Here is a 24422-nt window from a genome sequence, read left to right on the forward strand (position 1 = left end):
CCTGAGGCCAAGATGAGGTTCAGCAGTCGGTGAAAAAGAAACATTGGTCGTTAATGATCAGGTTCTACTGGTCAATAAGTAACCTGTAAATAATTAATAATGACAGTAAGAACAGATAAAATGCTAATTTGATCGATAATAAAGTTATGCTGGTCAGACAAGATCTTTATGAGATAAATAAGGAAGTTGTAGAAGTTATGATGGCACTCTAATCGTTAATGAAGAGCTTCTGGAGATCTGTGATTTAAATATCTTCACTAGAACTTTTTCATCAATATTAAGGGATTATTTACTTAAACCAGCTCCTGCTAACCAAACAGTGTTATGAAATCAGTGTTTGAGTTGAGTCCAGCAATATCTACTAACTAATTAAAGAGAGATTCAGTCAATTAGACTCAAACTGATTGGACAGGTTGATTCATAAAATTAATATTTTAAATTTGTCATTGATGAATCTCTGTAGGCGAGTAGAAATTAAGCTTTTATTTACTCTTTTGTTACTCTTTTGTTTTGCTGTAATGTCTTTATAATTATTTCCTTTGTGAGTTCTGATCTGTTATTTGTTTATTTCTTAAAATCAGACACCTCTGATCTCCTTCTACTTTATGACTCCAGAAACTCTGACACAGAAAATAAAAAAACAAAACAAAGTAAATGAATTAACACATAAAAACTTAAATTAAAGAACAACAGACAAGACTGATGATGTGAAAACCGGGACCTGGGGGGGAATCATCCATTCATCATCCTACACTGCAAAAACTCAAAATCTAACCAAGTATTTTCTAAACCAAATGTTGAAATAAGACAAAACTAACTTACAACTTCCTTTTCAGCAAGATGAAGGAGCCTGTTTTAAGTAAATAATTCATTAATATTCATGAAAAAGTTCTAGTTTCACTGGCAGATTATTTCACTAATAACACATTTATCTCATGTTATAAATAAAATAATCTGCCAGTGGAACCAGTACTTTTTAAACCAATATTAATTAATTATTTATTTGAAACAAGCTCCTATGTCTTGCTGAAAAGTTGCTTATAAATTAGCTTTGCCTTATTTCAAGTGAACCAAATATTTTCCCTAGAAAATACTTGGTAAGATTTTGTGTTTTTACAGTATAACTCCTCAATACTTTCCATTCTGTGGGAAAATAATCACAATATTGTCTTTATGTATCAGATCCTAATAAAACTCAAGTCTTCCTACTTCATTGAGGTGGAGGTTTGAGTTTAGAGACATCTGGTGGCGAAATGTGGTTATAGCAACATGATCAATGAACAGCTCAAGTTACTCTTACAAGTCTGTGCAATAATTAGTAATATGACAGACTAACTGATGTTATCGTTTTCTTATGTCCGTTTTGTTTTCACTCAAAATAAATTCCTTAATGTTCAAGGAAGAGCTACTTATTCGTCCCCTTTCTTTCCTGAACGTTATTCTGCAGAGAAAACACAGATTTTTTCACAAAGTCTTTACATTTTTCAAAGACCTCAAAAGTTCAAGACACTTTGACTCGTGTTAAACCACAGCCACCGATCCACCAACACTCCCACTAATGAGATAACTGGATTTAGTCTGGAGCCCAATTAAAACCAACAGAAACAGAAGGGCTGCAGGTGACAAGTGTGCAGCCTGAAAAACCCCAGTTTTTAGCTTCAAAACGTTAGATGAGCACACAGATCCTAGAGCAGTGCATTCTGGGTAAAGACCACATGTCAGGATCTCCGTTCTGATCTGGTCTGAAGTACAGTTTCTTCTGAATTTTCTTTTATAATCATGCAAAAGCGGCAGTTTTTACTTTTATTAATTATTATTAGCAGGGTTTCCCCCAGTGTATTATCAGCCTGGCGGGCCACCAGGCTTTACTTGTGCCCCCACCAGGCTAATCATTGCTTATTTATTTCAGTCTTTTTCAAATGTTTGCAATTTTAAGACTTTATAGTTGGTGTTATCTTTTAATAACGCATAATTATCAAGGGACATTTTCAAATTTTCTGTCAACTTTAAACATCTTTTAACTCAAAAACTTGGCGGGTCGTTGGATGACCAGACCACTAGCGCCCAACCACCAAGCTTAGCAAGTTTTCTGGGGGAAATCCTCTATTAGTAGATCCCAGATCCCAGACTGATGATCATCGTCTTTTCTCATTTTCAGCTGTTTAACCAATCCTTCTGTGGTAGTGCAACAACAAAAAGGGCAAATGGCTCTTTGCCCAGGGCGCCACTGCGCCAGGGGGCGAAATTAACCCTTGAAAAAACAGGTGAAACTGCTAGCTAATAACTGCAGAGCTGGTTTCTGAATTGAGATTCATAAAGCTGATGTAAAGGAAAGTTTCATTTTCTTTCTAGGAGTCTGGACTCCATTTTTTCTTCTTTAGTTTTGTCTTCATGACAACTTTCAACGTATCAATATTTAGACTAGTTGGACCTACAATTATTCAACACTAATTTCAGATACTTTGAAACAGAGTTTGTTTAAAGAGTTTGTAGAATGCTTGCTCTGCATGCTGGACTGGACTTCAGCAAGGTTTAACTGGGGCGGTAGCCCAGGGCTCCAAGGTTTTGGGGGCCAAAAGTTTTATTAATTAAATTCAATTTACAAATACCTTATTGATCCCAAAGGGAAATTAAATAACACACTTGGTTATGATGTCCTCTCCATGTGGCTGGCAAAGAGCAATCCGATCGGTAGCGTCAGAACATCTCTGTAGTTTTCAGGGCTAAACAATGAGCAGATATCACTGAGATGTTGGACTTTTTAGATGACCATCACTCTGGTCCACAACCTTGAGGTATAACAGCAGATTTTAGGCATATTCACTACAATTGTTGGTTTATATTTCATGCTTTACTCCATTACATCACCACTTAGAGACCGGACATAGCAACTGTTACATTTTCTCCCCTTTTTTGCTGCAATTAAAATATTTTAGAGATAATGCTGAGCTTAAGGGAACTTTTGGAACTGATAAAGATTCTTGCAGATTTTCTTTTCACAGACATAGGCCGAGTCCACACGTAGTAATATCTGGGGAAGCTAAGACATTTGTATGTTTCAGCCTGTTATCCACTCAAAAACTCAGTATAAAATCACTAAAAACAATTATTTATAAAAACTCAGATCAAAGTGGAGATTTAAAAAACATCCACACAAACAAACCTCTGGGCGCCATGTTTGGTCCTTACAGGAAGTCATGTTGTTTTTTAAGGATTCTGATTGGGTGACAGGCTTTAGCTTAGCACTACGCCCCCTATGGGTCTGGCATGTTTAAAACAACGCTCAGGTGTGAATTCATGAGGATGAAACTCTTTTGAAACCAATGCCATATGTACAATGTTAGTTTTCTAAATAATGTGGCAGAAATATTTGTTTTTCTAAGTAGGCCTTAATGTACAAAACCTGGAAGTGCATGTGTTCCTAATCTATCTATCTATCTATCTATCTATCAAAACGTTGTTTTCAGGTCAGGGTTCCTCTGGATTTCATCTAATTACCATTTTGATTACCATAAACTTTATTTTATTTCTCATTATTAGCCTTTATTTGCAGTGATTGATTCCTTGCTCAGCTTTACCGTTTATTTATTGAGAAAGTGAGTAAATATCTGAGGTATAACCTTCATCTTTACTGCACATGGCAGCCTTTTATTTTTGAACATCGTGTCTTCTGCAGCAGATGGTACCAGGGAAATATTGATAACTGCCGATTAATTTAAAATACAAAAAAAAACAACAAAAAAACACTCACTTCAGCATGCTCTGCTCCTTCTCCTCCTCTTTCTTCTGTCGCTCCATCACGGAGAGGATGATCCTCCGCTCCTCCTCGGTCAGATGGCTCAGGTCCGGCAGCTCCGGTCCGGCCCCGGTGGGCGGTGCAGGTCCGGCCGCTCCAGACATCCCGACCGAGAGCCGCTGCAAGACAAGGAGGACAGGGTCAATCCAGTCGGCGTCGGGGTGTTTCAGCGCGGCCGAGAGCCGTCAATACCGTCAATAAATCATGATGACGATGATGATGTTGATGATGCAGCCTGCAAAGCCGCAGAGCGCTCATTTTATTTCTTCCAGGTGCGCTTCCGTGCGGCGCTGTGCCATCATCATCATCATCATCCGCCATCAGACCACCTGTTTATCCATCCATCCATCCATTCATCCCTTACCGACGGACGCAGCGGAGTCCTCTCGCCTGCTTAGTCCGAGCTCATGTTGCCTCCTCCGGTGCTCAGTGGCGGCGGCTCCGGTCGGCTCTGCGTCCCGCGGTCGGCGCTCATCCTTCAGTCCTCCGAGGCGGTCCGCTCGGCCTGCAGTGGTCGCGTTTTCTCGCTGTTCATTCTCCGTTTCTTCTCGGTAATAATGGACGCAGCGGCGGGAGAGGAGGAGGAAACGGAGGAGAAAATAAATAAATCCTCCATAGGAAGCGGGGCGGGGCCACGACAAGACGGCGCTTACGTGCAACAAAGATCAGCTGGTCGTCGGGCGGGTGGGCGGTGGTGGAGGCCGCTGTCCACAGGCTAAACATAGACCTGCAGCCAAAGATAGAAATACAACCGAGCTCTCGCAGCAGTCAATCAATCAATTAGCTATAAATGACTCCAAAACACTCGGCCTGGGAGCTTTTCACACTATTTCTGGATCTACAAAGAGGTGATAAGAATAGCAACGGTGATATTTATATCAGGTAACCTAAAATAAATAAATAAATAAAACACTATATTTTTAACGTTAAAAATAAGAGGGGGGAAAACGGACAAAATATTTAGTTCCTGATAATATAATATAATATAATATAATATAATATAATATAATATAATATAATATAATATAATATAATATAATATATAATCCCCGAAAACGTAAGACAATTGTGAAATATATGTCTGTAATACAGTAAAATTTGGGAGTTATTATAAAGAAAACTACACCCCTGAGTGAACAATATTAATAATAACAGTAATAAGAATAATATTGATAATAATAATAATCAATAACGCTATTGTTAAACTGCCAACATTGAATTGAAGCAATATATCCCCCCAAAAATAGTGCATAATATAACATAAAATATTATAACATTCTATAATGTAATATAATATAATATTTTTATCTTGTTCATAATAATCAACATTTAACACCCCTAAAACGTTAAGTAATTAATAAAAAAAATATTTCACAAATAAAATTAATTCCCCACTAAAAATACATAAATAGCGCCCTCTGCTGGATAAAACCAATAACAATACTAAAAACAACAATAATACTGGTAATATTGATTAAAAACAGCGGCAATATGCATATTAAGCTAGTGCATGGATTCCTTTATGTTCAGTTTAATTTTCTATTATTCCATATTTCTATTAAACCATCGATTAATTAAAATTGATTCTATTAAGGTGAGAAAAAAGCTTTGGAGTCTCCAGTAAATTAGGTCTTTTGAACTAGAAACGTAATTAAATTACACTAAGGCTCACTGAAACTCTCTAAATTATATCTTTGTCAACATTAAAGTTATTTAATATTGAGATAACAAATAAGCTCTCATATTTCAATTCAATTCACATGTATTTAATCAAGGACATGTTAAAAACAGAGCTGGGAGCTTATATTGTTTTCACTTCAAAGAAGCTAAGATTTTTCATCAAATGTTCTTATATGTTGTAATAAACGGTGAAACAGTTAATTGTGATTAACTAATTGTTGTAATCGTGCATATTTTGTTACTTAAAAACTGAAATGAAAAGTTACTTGTTTATTTGCATTTTTTCATGTATTTGCAATATCGTATAAAACGGCTTAAATGATCTGCAGAATGTACCATTTTTCTTATTTGATTAATCATCAGAGTAGTTGATTACTAAAATTATCGCTAGTTGCAGCTCTAACCTCCAACTGGTTTCCCTCCAGGATTTTCCCGTATTTTTCTCCCCTGTTCGTCTCGTCAGCATCCCCTCAGCATGATGCCGCCACCACCTAAAGCACAGCTGTGACTGTGTTTCCAGAGGAACTCAGGCCAGGCGCGACCTTTGACCTGAGCTCCTTCTGCTGCATGTTTGCTGTGGTGTCGATGATCTGTCAGTAGTTTTTGGGCTCAGTGATGTCATCATGTGGTCACATGACTCGTAAACCAGACTAAGAGGATTATTCTGTTTTCCCTTCTGTCATATTTGTCATTCAGCCTGTTCGATTTTGGACGGAGAAGCAGCGGGAGGATCTGGACGCTCAGAGGATTTATTGATTCTTTGGTTTGATCAGTAGATGATCGACAGATGAAGCCGAATGCCTGCGCTGTGTTCCTGCTGCTGATCTGCCCTCTGCGGAGGGCCGACTGCAGCCTGCCGCTCTTCACTCCGGCCACAGCAACGCTGCAGGTAGGACAGGCGGCTAAAGCCAAAACAACCAGACAAACAACTAAAACACAAGAACTTGGACACCAACTGTGTGTAAAGTAGCTGCACATCCTTTGGAGGGTAATTCATCTCTCTGGTTGCTTTTAGGAAAAAGTTTCTGCAAACTGGGAGTCGAACACCGTCACATCTCTGAGGAAAAAAGGCTTTATGCGACTTCCTGGAATCTGTCGACGCCTGAAGCGACGCAGAGTCACGATTGTGGTAAATATCTCCACTCTGTCAACAGAGACACAAAATCAGCCCTAACATCAGGGTTCCTGCCTACAGATAAAAATATCATCAACTTCCTAAAATAATGGCCAAAGTCATTTTTACTGAACGTGATTTTGGCAAAAGAATACCACTTTTGCCAAAATTGACTTAGGCCATTATTTTAGGAAGGCGATGATATTCAAATTCAAATTGAAAAGTGCTGTTATAACTAATTTTAATTCAAATTCTTCAAAGAGTTATTGTAGATGGATGTCGGCAGGAAGGATCTCCGGTGGGTTACTGGTGAGCCTCTGACTGAAGACGCTGTTTTCCTAAGACAGTCCCATCAAGAGGATGGTCAGAGCTGTCCATAATCTTCTTGATTTCATGAACAATCCTTCTTTGTATCGTCATCTCCAGAGATTCCTCAGACCAGAACCAGATCAGAACCAGCCTTCTTTATCAGGCTGTTGAGCCTCTTTAGGTCCCTGGTTCTGATCTGCTGCCCCAGCAGATGAAATGACGTTCTCAACAACAGGTTTATAGATGAAGGATCTTACCTTCCTCCAGAGGTCCAGTCTGCGCTGTCTCTTCTTATAGACGCTTCACTGTTGCGTCTCCAGTCCAGTCTGAGGTCCAAATTAACACAGAGGTGTTTATATTCCTTCACTTCTCCTCCTATGATGGAAATAGGGTTTGAGCTAACTCTGTTTCTCCTGAAATCTTCAATCATCTATTTTTTTTTCACATTCAAGATGAGATGATTGTTCCCACACCAAAGCATGTGGAAAAGGAATTAAATATAATGACCACTGGAGATAAATACCCGATACAGTGTAAGAACAAGCAGGTTTGGATGAAGGATGGATGTTTTAGCCTAGATTAGTAATAAACTGCATGAATTTATTAAAAAAAAGAGCAAATCTAAGTCTAGAAAGGAGCAAATATATTGAATGGAAAAGGTAAAGCACATGTGTCAAACTCAAGGCCCGCGGGCCACATGTGGCCCGCCATGTCATTTTATGTGGCCCCCCCAGCACTTTATAGGCCGATGATTTACTTAAAATAGGTTTTGAGCACAAATTGACTACAAACTACATCTCCCACAATGCATTCCGATTTTTACCAGCCAACATTACGGCTTCTCGCCACTAGAGAGCAGCACAGTCACCTCAAGCTGCTTATTGATTTTCCCAGCGAATAAAACTGAGATATCGACACGCTAACATCAAAACGTCCAAGAAAAGAAAAATCGATTTACAAGTAAGACTGTGAATGAAGATGTGTGTGAGTTGGTGTCAGGGCGGCAGGTCGCGTTAGACTTTTTTTTTTGTTATCCGACAACATAAGAAAAAAATCGGTCATGTACTATTTTTATCCGTGAAATTACAATCATATTAACATCGGCTATTTAGTCGCATTTTATGCGGTTTAGTTAATATTCACCGTGAATCCAGATCCCATCACCAATTAAGCAGATAAATGTATCCACATCTAAGCGACTTCACATTTCTAATTCTTCACAGTCCGCAGTGGTTGAGCAGCAGACTGCGCATGTTACAGTCTAATTAACTTTTGCATCGTCATTTATTTCCTCAAGATAAACTACCGGCTCCTCAAATGGATTAACACAACGTTGCATTCTCTTTAGTTTTCTCTGATCTGTAAAGGAGACTTGAATTTTCAACCAAAAGTTTGTAATGTGCTTCCTAACCATTTTTTATTTGTAAGAATTGATTTTACTTTTTAGCCATTTAGCCAAGTCTCTACTAATGACATCTGCAATATATTGTTTTATCCCAGGCTTAGTTTATGGACTGCACAGACAGAAACAGTTACCATTATACATTTTGAACTGTTGATTTTATTTTTGAACCATTTTTTAATTTTGAAGTGTTGATTTTATTTTTGATTGTAAAGCATTATTATTTAATGTAGAGTGTTGATTTTATTTTTGAACCCTTGTTTATTGTAGAGTGTTGATTTTATTTTTGAACCCTTATTTATTTTGAAGTGTTGATTGTCTGAAAGACCTTACACATGAATTGCCCCATACAGGGTTTGAACCAACGACCTCAGCATTACCAGCACGGTGCTCTAACCTGCTGAGCTAACTCACCTACCTTACAAATTGTTGGGTTTCCATGGATTTAAGAAGAACTTACATGATCTTACCACAATGAAGATTCGATAAAAGTGCTTATATTCTGATGTTTTTCAAAACAACATACATAATATTTTATTTTCCAGAGATTGTGTATTTTGAAGTGTTGATTGTATTTCACAGATATTTTTTAATTTAATGTGTTAATTTTATTTTTGAACCATCTTTTATTTGTAAGTATTGATTTTATTTTTTAGCCATTTAGCCAAGTCTCTGCGGAACCATTTGTCTCTGCTAATGACATCTTCAATACAAGTTTTTGATCCCAGGCTTAGTTTATGGACTGTAATGTGAAATTAGGCACAATTATAAGTTTGACAGTTTGTTCACCAAGTTACTGTGCTCTCTGAGAGGATCTGTAAGTATTTGACATTGTTCCATGCCCATCGTTGACATTAGTCTCTAACAAAATGTGGATCCTCTACCAGGAACACTGCAAAGAGCATGAGTTTCTGTAGTGTAGTGGTTATCACGTTTGCTTCACACGCAAAAGGTCTCTGGTTCGAAACCAGACAGAAACAGATTTTGCATGTTCTATTCATCACAGGTGTTTACTAAAGGTCAACAAGATTCTGTGGTGTCATGGTCTGTACTCTGAATCCAGGCATCTGAGGTGCAAACCTCAGTTGAAATTTTCATGCGTTGCATCTCACATCATCAACTTTGGAACCTCAAACTGAAACAAAGCAGAGAAGTTCAGTTCCTGTAGTGTAGTGGTTATCACGTTTGCTTTACATGCAATAGGTCTCTGGTTCAAAACCAGACAGAAACAGTTTTTGTTGGTTATGCATCTCTTGGGGTGCAGCGAGACAACAAGAGCCTTCCTCTTTCGTGATGGTTCATTTGCCAATCGACTTCAATGTAGGCTTCTTTGAAATCGAAGCTACTTTACTTCAATTACCAATTGGCAGTTCTATGGCGTAATGCACATGTGTCTACATCTACATTTTTCTCGTAGTGACAAAAACCACTGACTGAGGCCCCAATAACTTTTAATAAATTAAATTAAGCGACTTCATTTAAATTAGCATCACTTCACCCGCTGGGGTCTGAATGCACTTCCTCCTGGTTCCCATCTGCAGAAAAATCTGCGCTAATTCATCAGTCAGTTGCATCTGTCAGATCCAAACAGATCAAATGAACTCTGAGTGTCTTACCCTGCGTGGTCTGGTGTGCGCTTTTACCAGGATTTTATTATTTTTTTTTGTTTTGTTTTGTTTTGCGTAGTTTCACTTCTCCGAAATGGACAGATGTTACGTCTGCAGCTCCTCCAGAACGCCGCTCTCCTGGGTAACGTGAACCCAGAAGGCTCCATTTGTTAAAACCGCTGGATGAGTTACTTCCAGCGGTTTCTAAGTCTTCGCAGTCCGCAGTGGTTGAGCAGCGGACTGCGCATGTTACAGTCTAATTAACTTTTGCATCGTCATTTATTTCCTCAAGATAAACTACCGGCTCCTCAAATGGATTAACACAACGCTGCATTCTCTTTAGTTTTCTCTGGTCTGTAATGGAGACTTGAATTTAGGAAGCGCATTTCAACCAAAGGTTTGTAATGCGCTTCCTAACCAGTCGCTCCAAAGCGTCCGGTCCATAACTCTTCAACACGCTGTCAGCTCCCGGTCAGAAAGACGCATTTAGTTCAGAGACCATGAGATGATATTCATAAAGGATTTTTTTAATTAATTGATTTCAGTTGCCTCTGAGACTAAATCTTTGCGTAAAGTCTATAATGTCTGCCCATGTGACTTGTTTTTATTATTTGTTTGCTTACCTTTAAACACTGATTTAAATATTGTAATTTTTAAACTGAGCAGTAATTTTACATCCATGGAAACTCAAATGTAATATTTTAAACTTCAATACATAAAATCACTTATTTAACTATATGAGGTGGTGTTTAATTTATTTTTAACATTGTATTTTCATACATTTATGCTGGGGGTGCCTAAATAGTTTTCCAGAGCTACCATCTGCAGCTTTAGGTGGATTCCTTCTCTAACACACCTGGACCATTGACTCATTATAAGCCTCTGAATGAGGGAAGTCAACCTTTTGTCTGGGGTGTTTTAGCAGGGATGCCCTCCTGATTTGTACAGTCAATGTGGCCCGTTGAGGGTGGCCAATATGCTGAAGTGGCCCTCGGTGAAATTGAGTTTGACACCCCTGAGGTAAAGGACGACAGTTGCCATGACAACTCTCACACAGGAATGAAAAAACAAAGAATGACAGACAGACACATTTTCATTGTTACTTCTGCTTTCTACATAAGCTTCATTGTTCTAATGCATTTTCCTGCTGAGCCTGTTGTGCCATTTAAAGGTCAACTGAACAAAAACACAAAAGTTTCTGGTGCAAATATCTTAACAGACTTGAAATACGACAAAACTAACTTACAATATAATTCCTTAATATTGATGAAAAGTACTCAATCCTTTGGCAGACTATTTCACTTATAACGTAGGAAAATGTCTTGTATAAGTGAAAAAATCTTCCAGTGGAACTAGAAATTTTTAAAATCAATATTAAGGAATTATTTACTTAAAACAAACTCCAATATTGTGATGAGAAGTTACTTATGAGTTAGCTTGGTCTCATTTCAAGTGTATTAAGATATTTGCACCAGAAACTAGACCAAAAATAGTTGGTAAGATTTTGTGTTTTTGCAGTGAAAATTTAATAAATCATATATATTCATACTAGAAGTGTTTTGAACTGTACTGTATTATGTTACATTACCTACTGTATCAGTTTCAAACGTTTTAGGTTGTGGAAAACTGAGATTTGTTCATGTATGTTTCTGCCGCCCATGTTTGATATTTCGTAATGATGTAATTTATTTTTTTTAGCAATTTTTTACTTTATGATTATGAGTAACATAATCTGCACTTTTCTTCTTTAAAATTTAGCTAAACGTTCATCAAACCCATAGATTTCCCAAAGTGAAAGGTGTGGGACCCCAGAGTGTGAAACTAAACTAAACCTGTCTGACTTTATCGGTGCCTCTGTTTTTCTTTTCTCTCAGTGTAACCTAGAGAAGTTCTGCTGGGGCCGCAGCTGGTGGAGGAGACAGAAGACTCCACCTGGCCAGGTGTGTCGCTGCCCTCAAGGTTCCAGGTGTTCACATTTCTTCCTTCACAGCATCTGAAAAACAACAAAAAACTACAAACTGAAGGATTTGCTTTTGCTGGTTTTTCTTTACATTCATGTAAACTCTATATTTAAAAAATAAAATATAATGTTGTCTGTTCTTTTGCAGAGGTTATGAGGTTTATTTCTTATATTAATGTTAAAAAATTATCTGTATTGGTGCAAAACATTTAGTCATGGTTCTGATTTTGACGTTATAAAGTGTAATGTAATTTTCAGTCATGGCCTCTAGGCGGCGGTGTGGATCATCTGACCGACTTCCGCCAACATTTACGTTTCCAACGCAGCTGAGGAAACTAACGGAAGTGACTTTGTCTCCCCTTCACAACAAATGTTAATGGCATAGTCAACGTTACATTATTCCTCAGGAATCCCTCCTGGCATTGAGTGAGAATAAAAATTATAAACACCAAACAATTTACAATCACTAATAACAATAAGAGATGTTTGGACAGTGGACGGGGACTGGATCCATTTTTGGGAAGTTTGCACAAAGGCGAATCATGACGTCTGTGAGTTTCCAAACAGAAAAACCTTGTAAACAGGTTAAACTACTCCTTAGAAAACCTTCAAACCACATGTACTATCATGATCTGTTCTGATTTTGTGTTGTTAAACATTTGCTCCTAATATAGATAAAAAGTTTTGTAAAGGTAAGATGAAATCCTACACCTTATATTGAAAGTAAAGTTTGTCAAAGATTGTGAAGCATTTTGTGAAGAAGTAAATTAAGAAGTTGTTTAATTTAAATGCAATAATATAAATACAGGATCTTTTGACTGCAATGAGTTAATGCTATTAATTTAACTGTTCCTGCTGAAAGTGTTTGAGTCGAGGTTATATTTCATGTACACCATTATTTATGTAAGTATTTCTTTAAGTGATTAATAATTTTAGGCTCAGATGATGCTGCTGTAATTTAGATCATAGTGAACTGTGTACCTTTGTTTTTTTTCATACTATTTTTTTTCCCTTTTGTAAGCAATGTTAAATAAATACACTAAAAAAAAAACTGCCTTCTTTTGCATCCGCTTAACGTTGTGGAGATGCTTTTATTTTGAAGTCTCCTTACTGTGACGTTTCTCGGCTTAATCGTGTCGTCGTGAGCAGAGGCCGCCCGTCAGACAATCCGGTAACAGCCTGTGGATTTCAGAAGTGTCTATCTGATCTCAGGTCATTTTTTTTTATCGGCCATTGTGTTTCAACCGTCGCTGTAAAGCAGCTGCTCTTCCTCTCAGCTGCCGTGTTGGATCTAAAAATGGCGGCTGTTTCAGCGGATCACGGTGAGTGCTCAGAGCTGAGCTAACAGCTGCTAACGTTAGCTTCTCTTCTTTAGGTAAACACTCAGAGTAGGAGGGCTGTAAATCACTGCTGCCTCATCCTAGCATCCGAGTTATTTCTAAAATTTGTAAATAACCAGAGTTCAGATTGATAAATTGTTACTTTATTAGCCGGTTGAACGTTTTTGAGTCGTTATTGATCAACTGTGATTACAGTCAGCTGATTATAAACCATCTGTTGGTCACATAATCCCAATCTGGTTAAACATTTGTTTCCAGATGTTTACAAGAGGCGGAAAATAAGGAGAAAATCCTTAATAATTTAAAAATATTACTAGTTCGGCAATATTAAAACAATATTACTAGCTTTGCTATGAAACACAACCCTGAGGAAAGTCCTGATTTGTTTTTTTTTTTCTTCTTCTTTGTGTTGTGCTTCCAAAATTGTACAATTACTGTTTAGTAATTTTCTCAAGTGGCAGATTTATTTGAACTTTGTGTCGCTTTTTAACTTATTTTCACTGCATTTATTGTACCTTGTGATCTTTATGACACAACTTGGTCTGGTATTTTTATTAGAAATTGATCATTTAGCTTTGAGTTGTTGAGCAACTGTTTTCTTTCTTTATGAGAGTGAGACTATTTAAACTTAGCATAAAAATCTAAAATATTATAATGTATTTTTCATCAGTAAGATAGAATATAGTTCTCCTAAGGGTGTCTTTTTGTAAAAGGTTGTCTTTGTATTGTCTTTTTTATATATTACACATTTTTATAAATTTATTTTTTATATAACCTCTATATATTTTGTATATAGAGGTTTTTCTTTCCTCTGTATACAAAAGTTCCTACACGTTCTAGAAATTTGTGTTCACAATTTTCAACAACTGCATGAGTATAAAAAATAGTTTTCCTCCACTCTTTTCCTCTCAGTGTAATATGCTTATTAAATTAATTGTCTTTGATTTCTATTAAATTTCCATAGTTTATCTGTGATTTGTCACATCACACTTTGAGTTTTATTTTATTTATTGAGTTTCTGACTAAATAAACTTGTGGTAGAACGGTTAAAAGAGCCATTTCACCACTGAGTCTAAAATGTCAAACTACGCAATAATGTTGCTTATGCTGTTCAAGCAAACAAACAAGCACCAAAGTTCACAAAGAAACTGCTTGCAGTCTGTGATGATGGAGCCCAATCTAATTTGTTGATTAATCAATTGATCTACAAATGATCAAGTGTAAACTAAAGGAATACTATGGTATTGCATTTTTGGCAATAAAATTAGTATTTTCTTATTGAATTATTTGTTTATTTGCATATTTTAATTTATTTCTAATATTGTTTAAAAAGTGTGTGGATGAAAATAATCAATTGCTAATATAATCATTAGTTGCAGCTCTAGTAAATATAACTGTAGCTAGAGATGTTGTGGCAAATATAAAACAATCAAAAATCAGCGTGAGGCCAAACGGGGATTTTACAATAGTTTCAAAAAAGACTAAAAAACTAATTTCTTAATGTAAATGATAGATTTTCATGTTTTTGTTCTAAATCAGATCATAACAGGGAGAAACTCCAGACTGATTTATGTTGTTTTCTCTTCCAGGTCTCTGCAGCCTTTTGCCTTAACTCACCCCAGTTAAATCTGAGCACCATGTAAACAAACCAGGCAGCAAACCAATCCAAGCGTTAGCCTGCACCAGCTCCAGAACCAGTGGGTTACTGGTGAGTAACCAGCAGCAGCAGACAGGGTGGCGGCGCTGTCACCTTCCAGCTGGAGAGGCAGGCTGATGGAGAGCGACTGCCGGATCCCAGTCGCCTGCTGTCGGCCTCGGGTCCTCCTGATCCACGCTCTGTTCTGGGGTCTCGTCTCGCTCAGGTGGGTTTGGACCCGCAGGCCTCCAGCAGAGCCTCAGAGTGTTTCAATAGAGCAGCGTTTCTGGGGCTAAAAGTCCATTTTGATGCTTTTTCATTCCAGAGTGTTCGGAGCGGCGCTGCTGAGCGAGGAGAAGACGACAGGTACGCCTCGACTGCTTCAAACATCCTTCTTTTATTTTTTATGTCGCCTGGCATCCATACTAATAAAACTATACTTTTTCCAAAATACCTGTTCCTTTTAAGAAACTTAAAACTACATACCCAGATGACATTTGAAGCAATTCTTTTACCTAAAACTTCTTATATTTTTATTTAAATCTTTCTTTTGTGTGGATATTTACCATAGTAAATATGTTGTATTGTTTCCATTTGTTCAGCAACCTACCTGATTATTTTAAAGAATGATTTTTAATCCTGCGTGACCAAATCTCATCCTACATATAATATCTTCTTTCTTTATTGTAATACATTTTCTAAATTTCCCAACTTTGTTTTTTTTTTTGGATACTATGATCAAATCTAGCATCGTCTCATCTTCCATTTCTTCTTAATGTATAATTTTACTGTATTCTTAACCTCATTTTTACTTTTTTAGCATTTAAATTCACTTTTTTGTAGCACTTTCCACAAAATTATTCCAATTTCCTACGATTCCAATTTGTGATGGAATCCATAATTTTGACCTCTGCCAGCATTTTTAATCCTGAAATTGTAAATGACTTGTACACAATATAAAACCTTGAATCTGAACAAATTATAGCTTTTTTTTCCTCTAACCCCATTAACTCATTCTAAAGCACTCACAGTTACCTCTAATTCACCTCGAAACACTGTTAATTTGATATTCCTACTCTATTATTTATCATTTTAGTATCTGTATAGATCTTTTTGGGAAACAGCAGGACTAATCTGAAAGCTAAGACCAAACCTTCTGCATGTTTTTCACATTTTTTTTTTCTGACCTTTTGTTCTTCTGCATCAGCAGTGAAGCCTGTTGTCGCCCCCTGCTGGCTGCTGGAGAACTTTGTCGTGTTGGAGGAATGCAACCGCTGCAGCGACTTCAACGCTGTACGTTAACTCAGCTTGTTGTGCTCCATTAATCTACAGATTACTGGGGGTGGGCATTTATCGTATCGCTTGTCATTTAAGCAATCATGCAATTGCTGTTTCATAAGTGTCTTTAAAATAATGATTGAATGATTTAGATTTTTAAGTGTAATTTTAGGAGCAGTGGGAGTAATTATATCTTTTCTGTTTTACATTAATCAGATTGTGATGTAATAATTGATGTATTTTCAGTCATTTAGCTCACAAAGGGAATCTCATTCCGTCTGAGTTTTAGTTTAGCTTCAGTACTTGAAGAATCAGTTTTATATCTGAGATTCAGTCAGGAAGCCATTCTGAGACGGTGAAGAGCTGGGTCTCGATTGGCTGATGACGTCTTCAAACGTGTGTGTGTGTGTGTGTGTGTGTGTGTTTCAGAAGACGCAGACGGTTTGCAGACAGACGGGATACGTGGAGCGGGTGAACTGCACCAAGACCAGCAGACAGGAGTACAAGAGGTCAGAACCTGAAGGGTTAACGAGACTGAAGTTTCCTCTGAGGTCAGACAGAAACACATTCAGGGATTTTTCTGTTGGGAGATTAAAACTCTCCTCACTCCAGTCGATGTGAACTTCTTCATCTCTCAAGTCAGGACAGGAATGGGAAAAAGAAATGAAAAAGAAATGTCCTTCCTTCCTTATCTGTATGCTTTCCTCGTACTCTTGCTTCTTTCCTTCCTTGTGTCCTATCTCCACTCCTTCCTTGTTTTCCTCTTCCCTCATCTTTGAACTTTCCTCCATCCTCTCTGCTTTTCTGCTTTTTTCCTTCCTTGTGTCCTATCTCCACTCCTTCCTTGTTTTCTTCTTCCCTCATCTTTGAACTTTCCTCCATCCTCTCTGCTTTTCTGCTTCCTATCTTTCTTCCTTCCTTCTTTTAACCCCGTTTTCTTTTGCCCTTGCCACCTCTCTTGTCTTTCCTTGTGTTTTTTCTTTCTTCTTTGTTGCCTTTCTTTCTTTCTGGCATCCTTTCCTTTCGTTCTTTCCTTGTCCTTCCTTAATTCCTTGTTCTTTCCTTCCTCTATCCCTCCCTTGTGCTCTTCTTCTGTTCTGTCAATTCCTTCCTTCTATTTAAATATCTGCCATAAATTTGTGTAAATTTAAGATCAAGCACTGGGAATATTTCTCGGTATCAGATCTAAAGTGGATCCAGATCAAATGTTCTTCTAGTGTAAACAGACACTAACCGTTCTCCTCCTCCTCCCAGCTGCCGCTCCGCCCTGATGGAGGAGCATCTCTTCTGGAAGTTTGAGGCGGCCATGTTGGCTCTGACGGTCGTCTTCGCCGTCCTGGTGGTCATCCGCCAGCGCTGGCTGGATCGCCTTGCCTCTGAGAAGGTCCGCCGACAGATCGAGTCCATCTAGGAGGAGAGGGTTTTTAAATCATGTGGCAGTATTTTTAAAATGGATCCAGGTTTGGACCGGACCTGGTGGACGTCCTCCATGGAGCTGGCTGAGCTCAGCTCCCCATCTGTGAAGTTTTTCCTCTTCACCAGCGACTGTTTCTCTGCTAAAACAGCAGGAAAAAAACACTAAAGCCCGGACAATGAGTCCTGACTTATGATGCAAACTGTAGATTATATTTTAGTGAACAGAGTTTATAGAGAAATCAGGGAAGGAGTAGTTTGATCTGGATGAGAACAGAAGTGAAACTGACGAACCTTAGGAACAGAAGCTGAAACCTCTTCCTGCATCGGCTGATGTCAGACAGGAACTTCCTTATATGGACTCTGGAAGTGACAATTGGGAGCAGCTGTTTATGAAGTGTGGAACAAAGATCTTTTTCTTTCAAGATTAAACATTTTCCTGCAGAAATACGAAATAAAAGTCTGAAAAAGATTCAAATCTGATATTTAAAGATGCAGTTCTGTTTCAGTTTGCCATTAAAAACTGTTTTTACATCCGTGTTTTGGTTTATGTGGCTGTATTCCGGTTCCTGTGCAGAAATTTGACAAAAGTATTTTTGAGCTCTGGATAAATAAACAATTAATGGTTCGTTAGGTTAAAATTAATTCCAATCGATTAATAACGTCTGCTTAGACCTTTTTTCAGTGTTGTGGTTTCGGAAACCATCCTTAAGCGAAGCCGTTGATCTGGAAAAAAAATGGCGGCTGTATCACAACAGGAAAGAAAAATGGTCCAAACGGAGTCAATTGTGGGATATAAATTGCAGTTTTTGCGGTTCCATTTAGAAATTTAAACACTCGACAAGCTCCTGAAGTTATGACTTTAATACAGCTGACTCAAGAAATGTTAAAATATATTGTTTCTTTTTTTAAATTCGGTATATGGTACAAAAGTTAGCCCTTTGTTTTAGAAAGACGGGTTTCTGTTGATGCAAGAGAAAACTGTTTAAGAGATCGTCCGCTTATCAACAAACTTTAGAGTAACTCATTAATCGATTACTTACATCCCTAAGAGAAACGAAATTACTTAAAAAGTTTGTATTCTGCCATGCGAACCATTGTTTCCTTCCTGTTTCTGTATTTATTTTTGCAGCTCACAGTATGGTAATCTTACCCGAACTCGCGGCGAACTTTTTAGTGTTTTTATAGTTTTAAATCTACTGTGAAGTCTGATAATGTCTCATTTCGACATCCCGGATGCGCTGGAAAGATTTAAAAGTTTGAAATTGGTCAGAACTTGACGTCATCGCTGAGGTCCGCCCATTCTTCACCTGATTGGTTCACATTTCCTCTGGCTGAGTTCTGATTGGTTGCTGCTTCACTCTGAATAGAGAGAAATTTTAAAATTAAAACAGTCACTGTTTTAATTTTATGTTCCTTTATCAAAGTGTTTCAGCCTCATTCTGTTTTTATTGTAAATAATAGGTTTATGTTGGACGTTTTTTGTTTCTCTGTGAAGTTTCTGACAAAATAAACTGAAAAGAAACATAAAACAGTGTATTATTACCTGTTTTGATTTAGTTCAAAAAGTCTGTTGCTTTATTATTTCAATAAATACGTTACAAATACAATCAATCTCAGTATTTTGTGGAATTTGATCAACTTTTTTTCAATATCTAGAAGTCTTGGACCAACTAAACAAGGATCTGGGAATTTAGATTCTCTAAAGCAGTCTGTGAAATTTGATCCCTTTATTTTGTTAAAAATCTTTTAAAAAGCAACTTTGTTTGGCATTTTAAACTAATTTTAAGAACCACAGCTCAAGTTTAATGTGAAATTAAGTTTCACACAGGTGGAATTAGGTATGAGTACACATTTAGTTGAAACACAACTAAATTAGGCAGAATTGTTAAACATTATGGATTTATGTGGCAAATCACAGTGAAAACTACTACATTTGTTTAGGATTGTTAAAATGTCATTCCTTTACTTAACAGAAACATTATTTGGAAAATCAAACATTTTCCTTGCTCACTTTTCTTTTTCCAATTATCCAGACCTGGAAAGTCTCAAAAGCAAAATCCAAAGCTACCCAAAATCTACAAAAACAAAAAATGATTGATCAACACTCAGACTGCTTCAAAATACGGTTAATAACGCTTCAAATCACTGAAATAACACATTCCACTTTTTATTGTAGAAAAGCTTTTTTGGACACCAAGCTGCTAAGCAGCTCCACATCAAATAAACAAAATCTTGAATTTAACATTAAATCTTTAAAATACAAAGATTACATAAAGGATTTTTTAAAAAATAGCATTAAAGCTCACAATGAGGTTTGTGTTCATGTCCTAAATAAATTCTAGGTGATTACATGGCGAGTCCTGATTGGTTGATGCAGTTTGGGTCAGAATATGTGATGTTCAGGCTCAACCAACAATAATTTAGGTACATTTATCTGAACTGAGATGCACTGGTAACAAAATGTTACTAAGTATTTTAGGTCTAGTTTCTGGTACGAATATATTTGTACACTAAAAATAAGACAAAACTAACTTACAAGTAAATTTTAGCGAGATACAGAAGCTTGTTTTAAGTCAAAAATCCCTTGGAACTAGTACCTTTTTATCCGTATTAAATAATTATTCAATTAAAACAAACTCCTATGTCTTGCTAAAAAGTTACATGTAAGTTAGTCTTACTTCAAATATAGTGAGATATTTGCACTGGAAACTACACTAAAAATACTTGATATTTTTGTGTTTTTGCTGTGTAAGCAACGTTTCCTCCAGGTTTATAAAAACCAAACAAAAAATATGTAATAAAATAAATATGTTGTAGTAGCTTAAACTAGAAAGCTACTTTCAAACCTGAGATACAAAGTAATCACTTTGCTTTAAAATCTCAACATCATATGAAATATCTATAAATTTTATAAAAAGAATGAAATTAGATTTCACTTATATACAATAAATGCTTTTAAATCTCGCTCATGCTCAATGTTTCTAATTAAAACAATTTTCTACTTGCTGCTAATTTAGTCTACTGACTGAAACGGATGTGAGTTATCGCTGAAATGTTAAACCAACTGCTTTTTGATTGGCTGAATCATCAGTGATGTCATCCGAAACTTAAAAAAAGTCTCAACATCTCATTGGCCTGGACTATGCTGTCAGTTGATTGGCTCGTAGCCCGTTCCTGAGGATTCCCGCTTCTTCGCGATTAAGACGTAAACTCCGCCCCCCAGCAGGAGGAGGATGGGAATCCCCAGACCAGCCGTTAAGATGCCGATCACCATCGGGGAGAAGGAGTCCACCGGAGGGGAGCCGACGCCCACCAGCATCGTCCTGAGGGAGAAGGAATACATCGACTTAATGACAGGCGGATCAGAAACACTAAATAAAGAATAAATAGACGAACTAACCAGCTGAGGAACATGGTGCTGTTGTAGTAAGGCTCTCCAGCTATGCCGAAGCTAACGTTCAACCCCATGGCTGCTGGGTCGGAGTAAAAAGCTTTGATCAGAGCCGATGAAGCTGACGTCGAGTTCCCGCTCTGCTGCTGTGGGTCGGAGTTACGACACGGCGTTGCGTCCTCCAGGGTCGCATGGGGCGTCCGGTACGCCACTGGCTTCCACTGGGCGAAACCCAGGACGTCTGAGCCGTTGTTCGGTGAAGACACCCATTGAGACATCTGAAGGAGAGGAACTACAGCCGGTTAAAGGGCAGCAGAACCGGTCGGTTTACACCGTAACCCCCGCCTAGTCACGGTCCAATATTCATGTAGTTTTCTGTGGAATGTGACTCCAAATAATTCACGGAAAATTAACTTGTTCACTTTTTTTTTCATAGAGAAAAAATGCTAAAATAAACAACAACAAAAGAAACAAAGTACTTTAAAATAAATAGTTTTGTCACCTGGAATATCGAAGGTGTGTACTCGTCGTCGATGAACTGGTGAACGTTCACTGTGCTCAGTGGATAAGCCCCGCCCACCGCCTGCAGCTCCAACACGAACCTGGACATATTGGAGCGGGGCGGCAGGCCGTTAAGCCACACCTCCAACTGGGAGGAGTTAGCAGAATGGAGGAGGCGGGGCCAAAGGTCGGCACGCCCCTCTGAGCCAAACACAGACAACTGGAAAACAAAAAGGTAGGAAATTTAAGGCAATATGAAAACCTATAATAATAATAATAATACTGCCTCCATCTTATGAATATCACTCGATTTTGAGTCATAACACTTATATATGCAAGATACTTTAACAACATTATAGGAAAGACAACAGGGACGATAAACAGCTACATGAAAATTAGATTATATTTTAATATACCAGAATTATGTCATATTATTACATTAGCAATAATAAGAGTTCAACATTATTTGTGCACCACCATATAATTATGAAAAATCTTAGTAAAAAATCTGGAATCACCCTAAGTCGATTTCACTTCACATAATTATGGTATAATTATGATATAACTAAGTCTTTGTATTTCATTATATAAAACACTTAAGCCTTAATTATGGGATAATATTTTATAGTACAAGGATCAGGATCAAAACTCATTTATATTTAGAAAATAAGTTAAATTTGAGAGTCAAATTTAAAAGCTATTTATTAAATTTACTTAATTTTTATGACTTTGTATCAAATCATAAAAGCTCTGAATTTTTCCTTAACCATCTAGAGAAATAATCCAGCGATAATAATAATATTATTATTATTGTTGGTGATTGGAGTGACTGTCCTGGGTCGTCCCAGTGTCCCACCTGCAGGCAGAGCGACCCGTTGCCGGACCTTGTGGGAGACCCGCACAGCGTCGCAGTGGAATCGGACAGGTTCATCCGAGTCCAGATGAAATCCTTCAGCTCATAGGCGGGGAAGAAGTCGGATTTCTCCTCGGCAGTGTTGTTTTCATCATTGTACTCCAACAGCTGAGAGAAGAAACAAAAAAGGTTTTCCAGTAAACACACCGTCAGGTTTGTTCTACAAGGGTAAAGATTGGTTCTGACCCGGCTGAAGACAATGGCGGTGCTGTACAGGATGCTGCTCTGCGGCTCCACCTTTAGGCTGCCGCTGGTATTACGAGCCAAAAACTCAGGCCAGTTCACCTGAAAAACAGACAGACACATTTAGATACCTGACAAGTTAAAAAAATAAATGTCTGATATGACTTATTGTGGCCTGACATTATTTTGCTCTTGATTTAAGACAAGAGTAAACAAGACACACCTCATATTCTGCTTTAGTTAGCGAACATTTGCGATATTAAATATTTGTAAGGATGCTTTCCATGCTCTTAATTAAAAAAAAAAAAAAAAAAAAAAACATTAAAGCTTCTTCCCCACTTTAATGCCAGTAAACGTTTTGATGAGGATTTGTTGGGCTTATCTCAAAAGATGAAACATGCTAACTTTACTAAGCTTTGTGTAGTGATAAAAATAAACTAAATACTTGTAGAACAATCAGATATTTAAGACAGTGACCACCCGATTAAACAAGTAGCTAATTAATGTATAATAATTGTTATTTCTTAGGCGTTTCAGTGCCGATGAATCATGTCCAAACCTCGACAGTAGATGAATTAGAGTTGGTGTGAACGAGCAGCAGTGTTGGCGCCCCCTGGCTGCAGAAGAGAAAGTGCAATGTGTCGTTTCCGCCCACAGCTCTCACGTGAAGCAGCTCACCGCCAGAGGGCGTCGAGTTCGGGTACAACTTCACAGTCAGCTGAAGCACAGAAGAAGAAAACAAATCAGCAACGATCAAATAGAGGCACTGATAATGTCATTATCAGTTTATAGAGTACATTATGATAAGATTGTTAAAGTCAATGCAATTATTTCGACTCTCAGGTCACATTAAGTGTTGTTTTTAATCATTTTAAATCAGTATACTGGGTTTTATCCTGCTTTCCCCACACTAGTAGCATCTAAAAAATTAATTACAGAAAACTAAACAATTATCAAGAAGTTTTAAAGAATCCCATTAAAGAAGAGTGAAGGATTTCAGTCTATTTTTCTGTTTAATAAACACTTTCACTTCCTGTTCGTCACTGCTGTAATTCAGTCCTTTAACGCGATTAATTTAAAACATATTCGGCGTTTGATTATTTTATTACCTCTCTTTTGTAAGAATCTCCTCCGCTGAACAAACTTTCACACGAACTAAAAACAAAAATGACTAAAATCACGAAAATTCCGCCGGTCCCTGCAGGCGCCATCTTTGTTGTGACCGTTGTGCGATGAGTCACATGACCGCCTCTTTCACGTCAGCTGACTGCTAGAAGCCCCGCCCACATACGTCACTACGTCACCTACTGCAGGAAAGAATCTCAGCAAAAACATTACAAATGTTCAAATCAGTTACTCGACAGCAATGGTGAGTGGTATACTTACAGTGGGGAGAACAAGTATTTGATACACTGTTGATTTTTCAGGTTTTCCCACTTGCAAAGCTTGTAGAAGACTGTAATTTTTATCATAGGTACTCTTCAACTGTGAGTGATGGAATCTAAAACAAAAATCCAGAAAAATACAATGTATGATTTTTAAATAATTAATTTCCATTTTATTGTGTGAAATAAGTATTTGATACACCAGAAAAATGAAACTTAATATTTGGTACAGAAACCTTTGTTTGCAATTACAGAGATCAGACGTTTCCTGTAGTTCTTGACCAGGTTTGCACACACTGCAGCAGGGATTTTGGCCCACTCCTCCATACAGATCTCCTCCAGAGCCTTCAGGTTTCGGGGCTGTCGCTGGGCCACACGGACTTTAAGCTCCCTCCAAAGATTTTCTATTGGATTCAGGTCTGGAGACTGGCTAGGCCACTCCAGGACCTTAAGATGTTTCCTACGGAGCCACTCTTTAGTTGCCCTGGCTGTGTGTTTTGGGTCGTTATCA

At 37.6% G+C, this 24422-nt stretch overlaps 4 protein-coding genes and 1 non-coding gene across 7 annotated transcripts in view; 3 read left to right on the forward strand and 2 right to left on the reverse strand.

The window, feature by feature from the left end:
* Positions 1-4697, reverse strand: part of rims2b (regulating synaptic membrane exocytosis 2b) — a 45659-nt gene extending 40962 nt beyond the window's left edge. Inside the window, exons 1-2 of the mRNA XM_014984173.2 lie at positions 4161-4697; positions 3752-3915 (exon numbers count right to left, since the gene is read on the reverse strand). Coding sequence (XP_014839659.2) covers positions 3752-3900 — 149 coding nt within the window. The 5' untranslated portion in view covers positions 3901-3915; positions 4161-4697. The remainder of the gene's footprint in view (positions 1-3751; positions 3916-4160) is intronic.
* A 1513-nt stretch (positions 4698-6210) lies between these two features.
* LOC148156515 (uncharacterized) lies at positions 6211-12126 on the forward strand. Of its 2 annotated transcripts, none has more exons than XM_088009896.1 (3): positions 6211-6374; positions 6492-6605; positions 11783-12126. In XM_088009896.1, exons 1-3 carry the CDS (start codon positions 6264-6266, stop codon positions 11903-11905), a joined length of 348 nt encoding a protein of 115 aa, XP_087866022.1. In that variant the 5' UTR covers positions 6211-6263; the 3' UTR covers positions 11906-12126. The 2 variants fall into 2 exon arrangements, with proteins under 2 accessions (XP_087866022.1, XP_087866023.1); XM_088009897.1 differs by having other exon boundaries at positions 6211-6365.
* On the forward strand, positions 9209-9281 carry trnav-cac (transfer RNA valine (anticodon CAC)). Its single transcript has one exon. It is a non-coding gene; the product is annotated as a tRNA-Val (tRNA).
* Positions 12127-12975: 849 nt separating the features above from the next.
* jtb (jumping translocation breakpoint) lies at positions 12976-19145 on the forward strand. Of its 2 annotated transcripts, none has more exons than XM_014984258.2 (6): positions 12976-13190; positions 14798-15070; positions 15170-15210; positions 16052-16137; positions 16552-16631; positions 17377-19145. In XM_014984258.2, exons 2-6 carry the CDS (start codon positions 14982-14984, stop codon positions 17531-17533), a joined length of 453 nt encoding a protein of 150 aa, XP_014839744.1. In that variant the 5' UTR covers positions 12976-13190; positions 14798-14981; the 3' UTR covers positions 17534-19145. The 2 variants fall into 2 exon arrangements, with proteins under 2 accessions (XP_014839744.1, XP_014839745.1); XM_014984259.2 differs by having other exon boundaries at positions 16055-16137.
* Positions 19146-19420: 275 nt separating this feature from the next.
* Positions 19421-23786, reverse strand: glmp (glycosylated lysosomal membrane protein). Its single transcript, XM_014984240.2, has 7 exons — positions 23636-23786; positions 23086-23244; positions 22530-22628; positions 22287-22451; positions 21432-21650; positions 20939-21207; positions 19421-20861 (listed from the first exon to the last, which is right to left on the reverse strand). Exons 1-7 carry the CDS (start codon positions 23735-23737, stop codon positions 20687-20689), a joined length of 1188 nt encoding a protein of 395 aa, XP_014839726.2. The 5' UTR covers positions 23738-23786; the 3' UTR covers positions 19421-20686.
* Between the last annotated feature and the right edge of the window lie 636 nt (positions 23787-24422).

The sequence above is a fragment of the Poecilia mexicana genome, unplaced genomic scaffold (assembly GCF_051168715.1).
Source record: "Poecilia mexicana isolate PSO_F unplaced genomic scaffold, ASM5116871v1 scaffold_11, whole genome shotgun sequence".
NCBI lineage: Eukaryota > Metazoa > Chordata > Actinopteri > Cyprinodontiformes > Poeciliidae > Poecilia > Poecilia mexicana.

Coding starts and splice junctions, on each gene's coding strand:
- glmp (XM_014984240.2), bottom strand. CDS start 23,737: ATGGCGCCTGCAGGGACCGGCGGAATTTTCGTGATTTTAGTCATTTTT. Junction 21,208..21,431: donor ACACACCTTCGATATTCCAG/GTGACAAAACTA, acceptor CCTCTCCTTCAG/ATGTCTCAATGGGTGTCTTC. Junction 20,862..20,938: donor AGCACCATGTTCCTCAGCTG/GTTAGTTCGTCT, acceptor CTTCTCCCTCAG/GACGATGCTGGTGGGCGTCG.
- jtb (XM_014984258.2), top strand. CDS start 14,982: ATGGAGAGCGACTGCCGGATCCCAGTCGCCTGCTGTCGGCCTCGGGTC. Junction 16,138..16,551: donor GCTGCAGCGACTTCAACGCT/GTACGTTAACTC, acceptor TGTGTGTTTCAG/AAGACGCAGACGGTTTGCAG. Junction 16,632..17,376: donor AGCAGACAGGAGTACAAGAG/GTCAGAACCTGA, acceptor TCCTCCTCCCAG/CTGCCGCTCCGCCCTGATGG.
- LOC148156515 (XM_088009896.1), top strand. CDS start 6,264: ATGAAGCCGAATGCCTGCGCTGTGTTCCTGCTGCTGATCTGCCCTCTG. Junction 6,375..6,491: donor CAACGCTGCAGGTAGGACAG/GCGGCTAAAGCC, acceptor GGTTGCTTTTAG/GAAAAAGTTTCTGCAAACTG. Junction 6,606..11,782: donor GACGCAGAGTCACGATTGTG/GTAAATATCTCC, acceptor CTTTTCTCTCAG/TGTAACCTAGAGAAGTTCTG.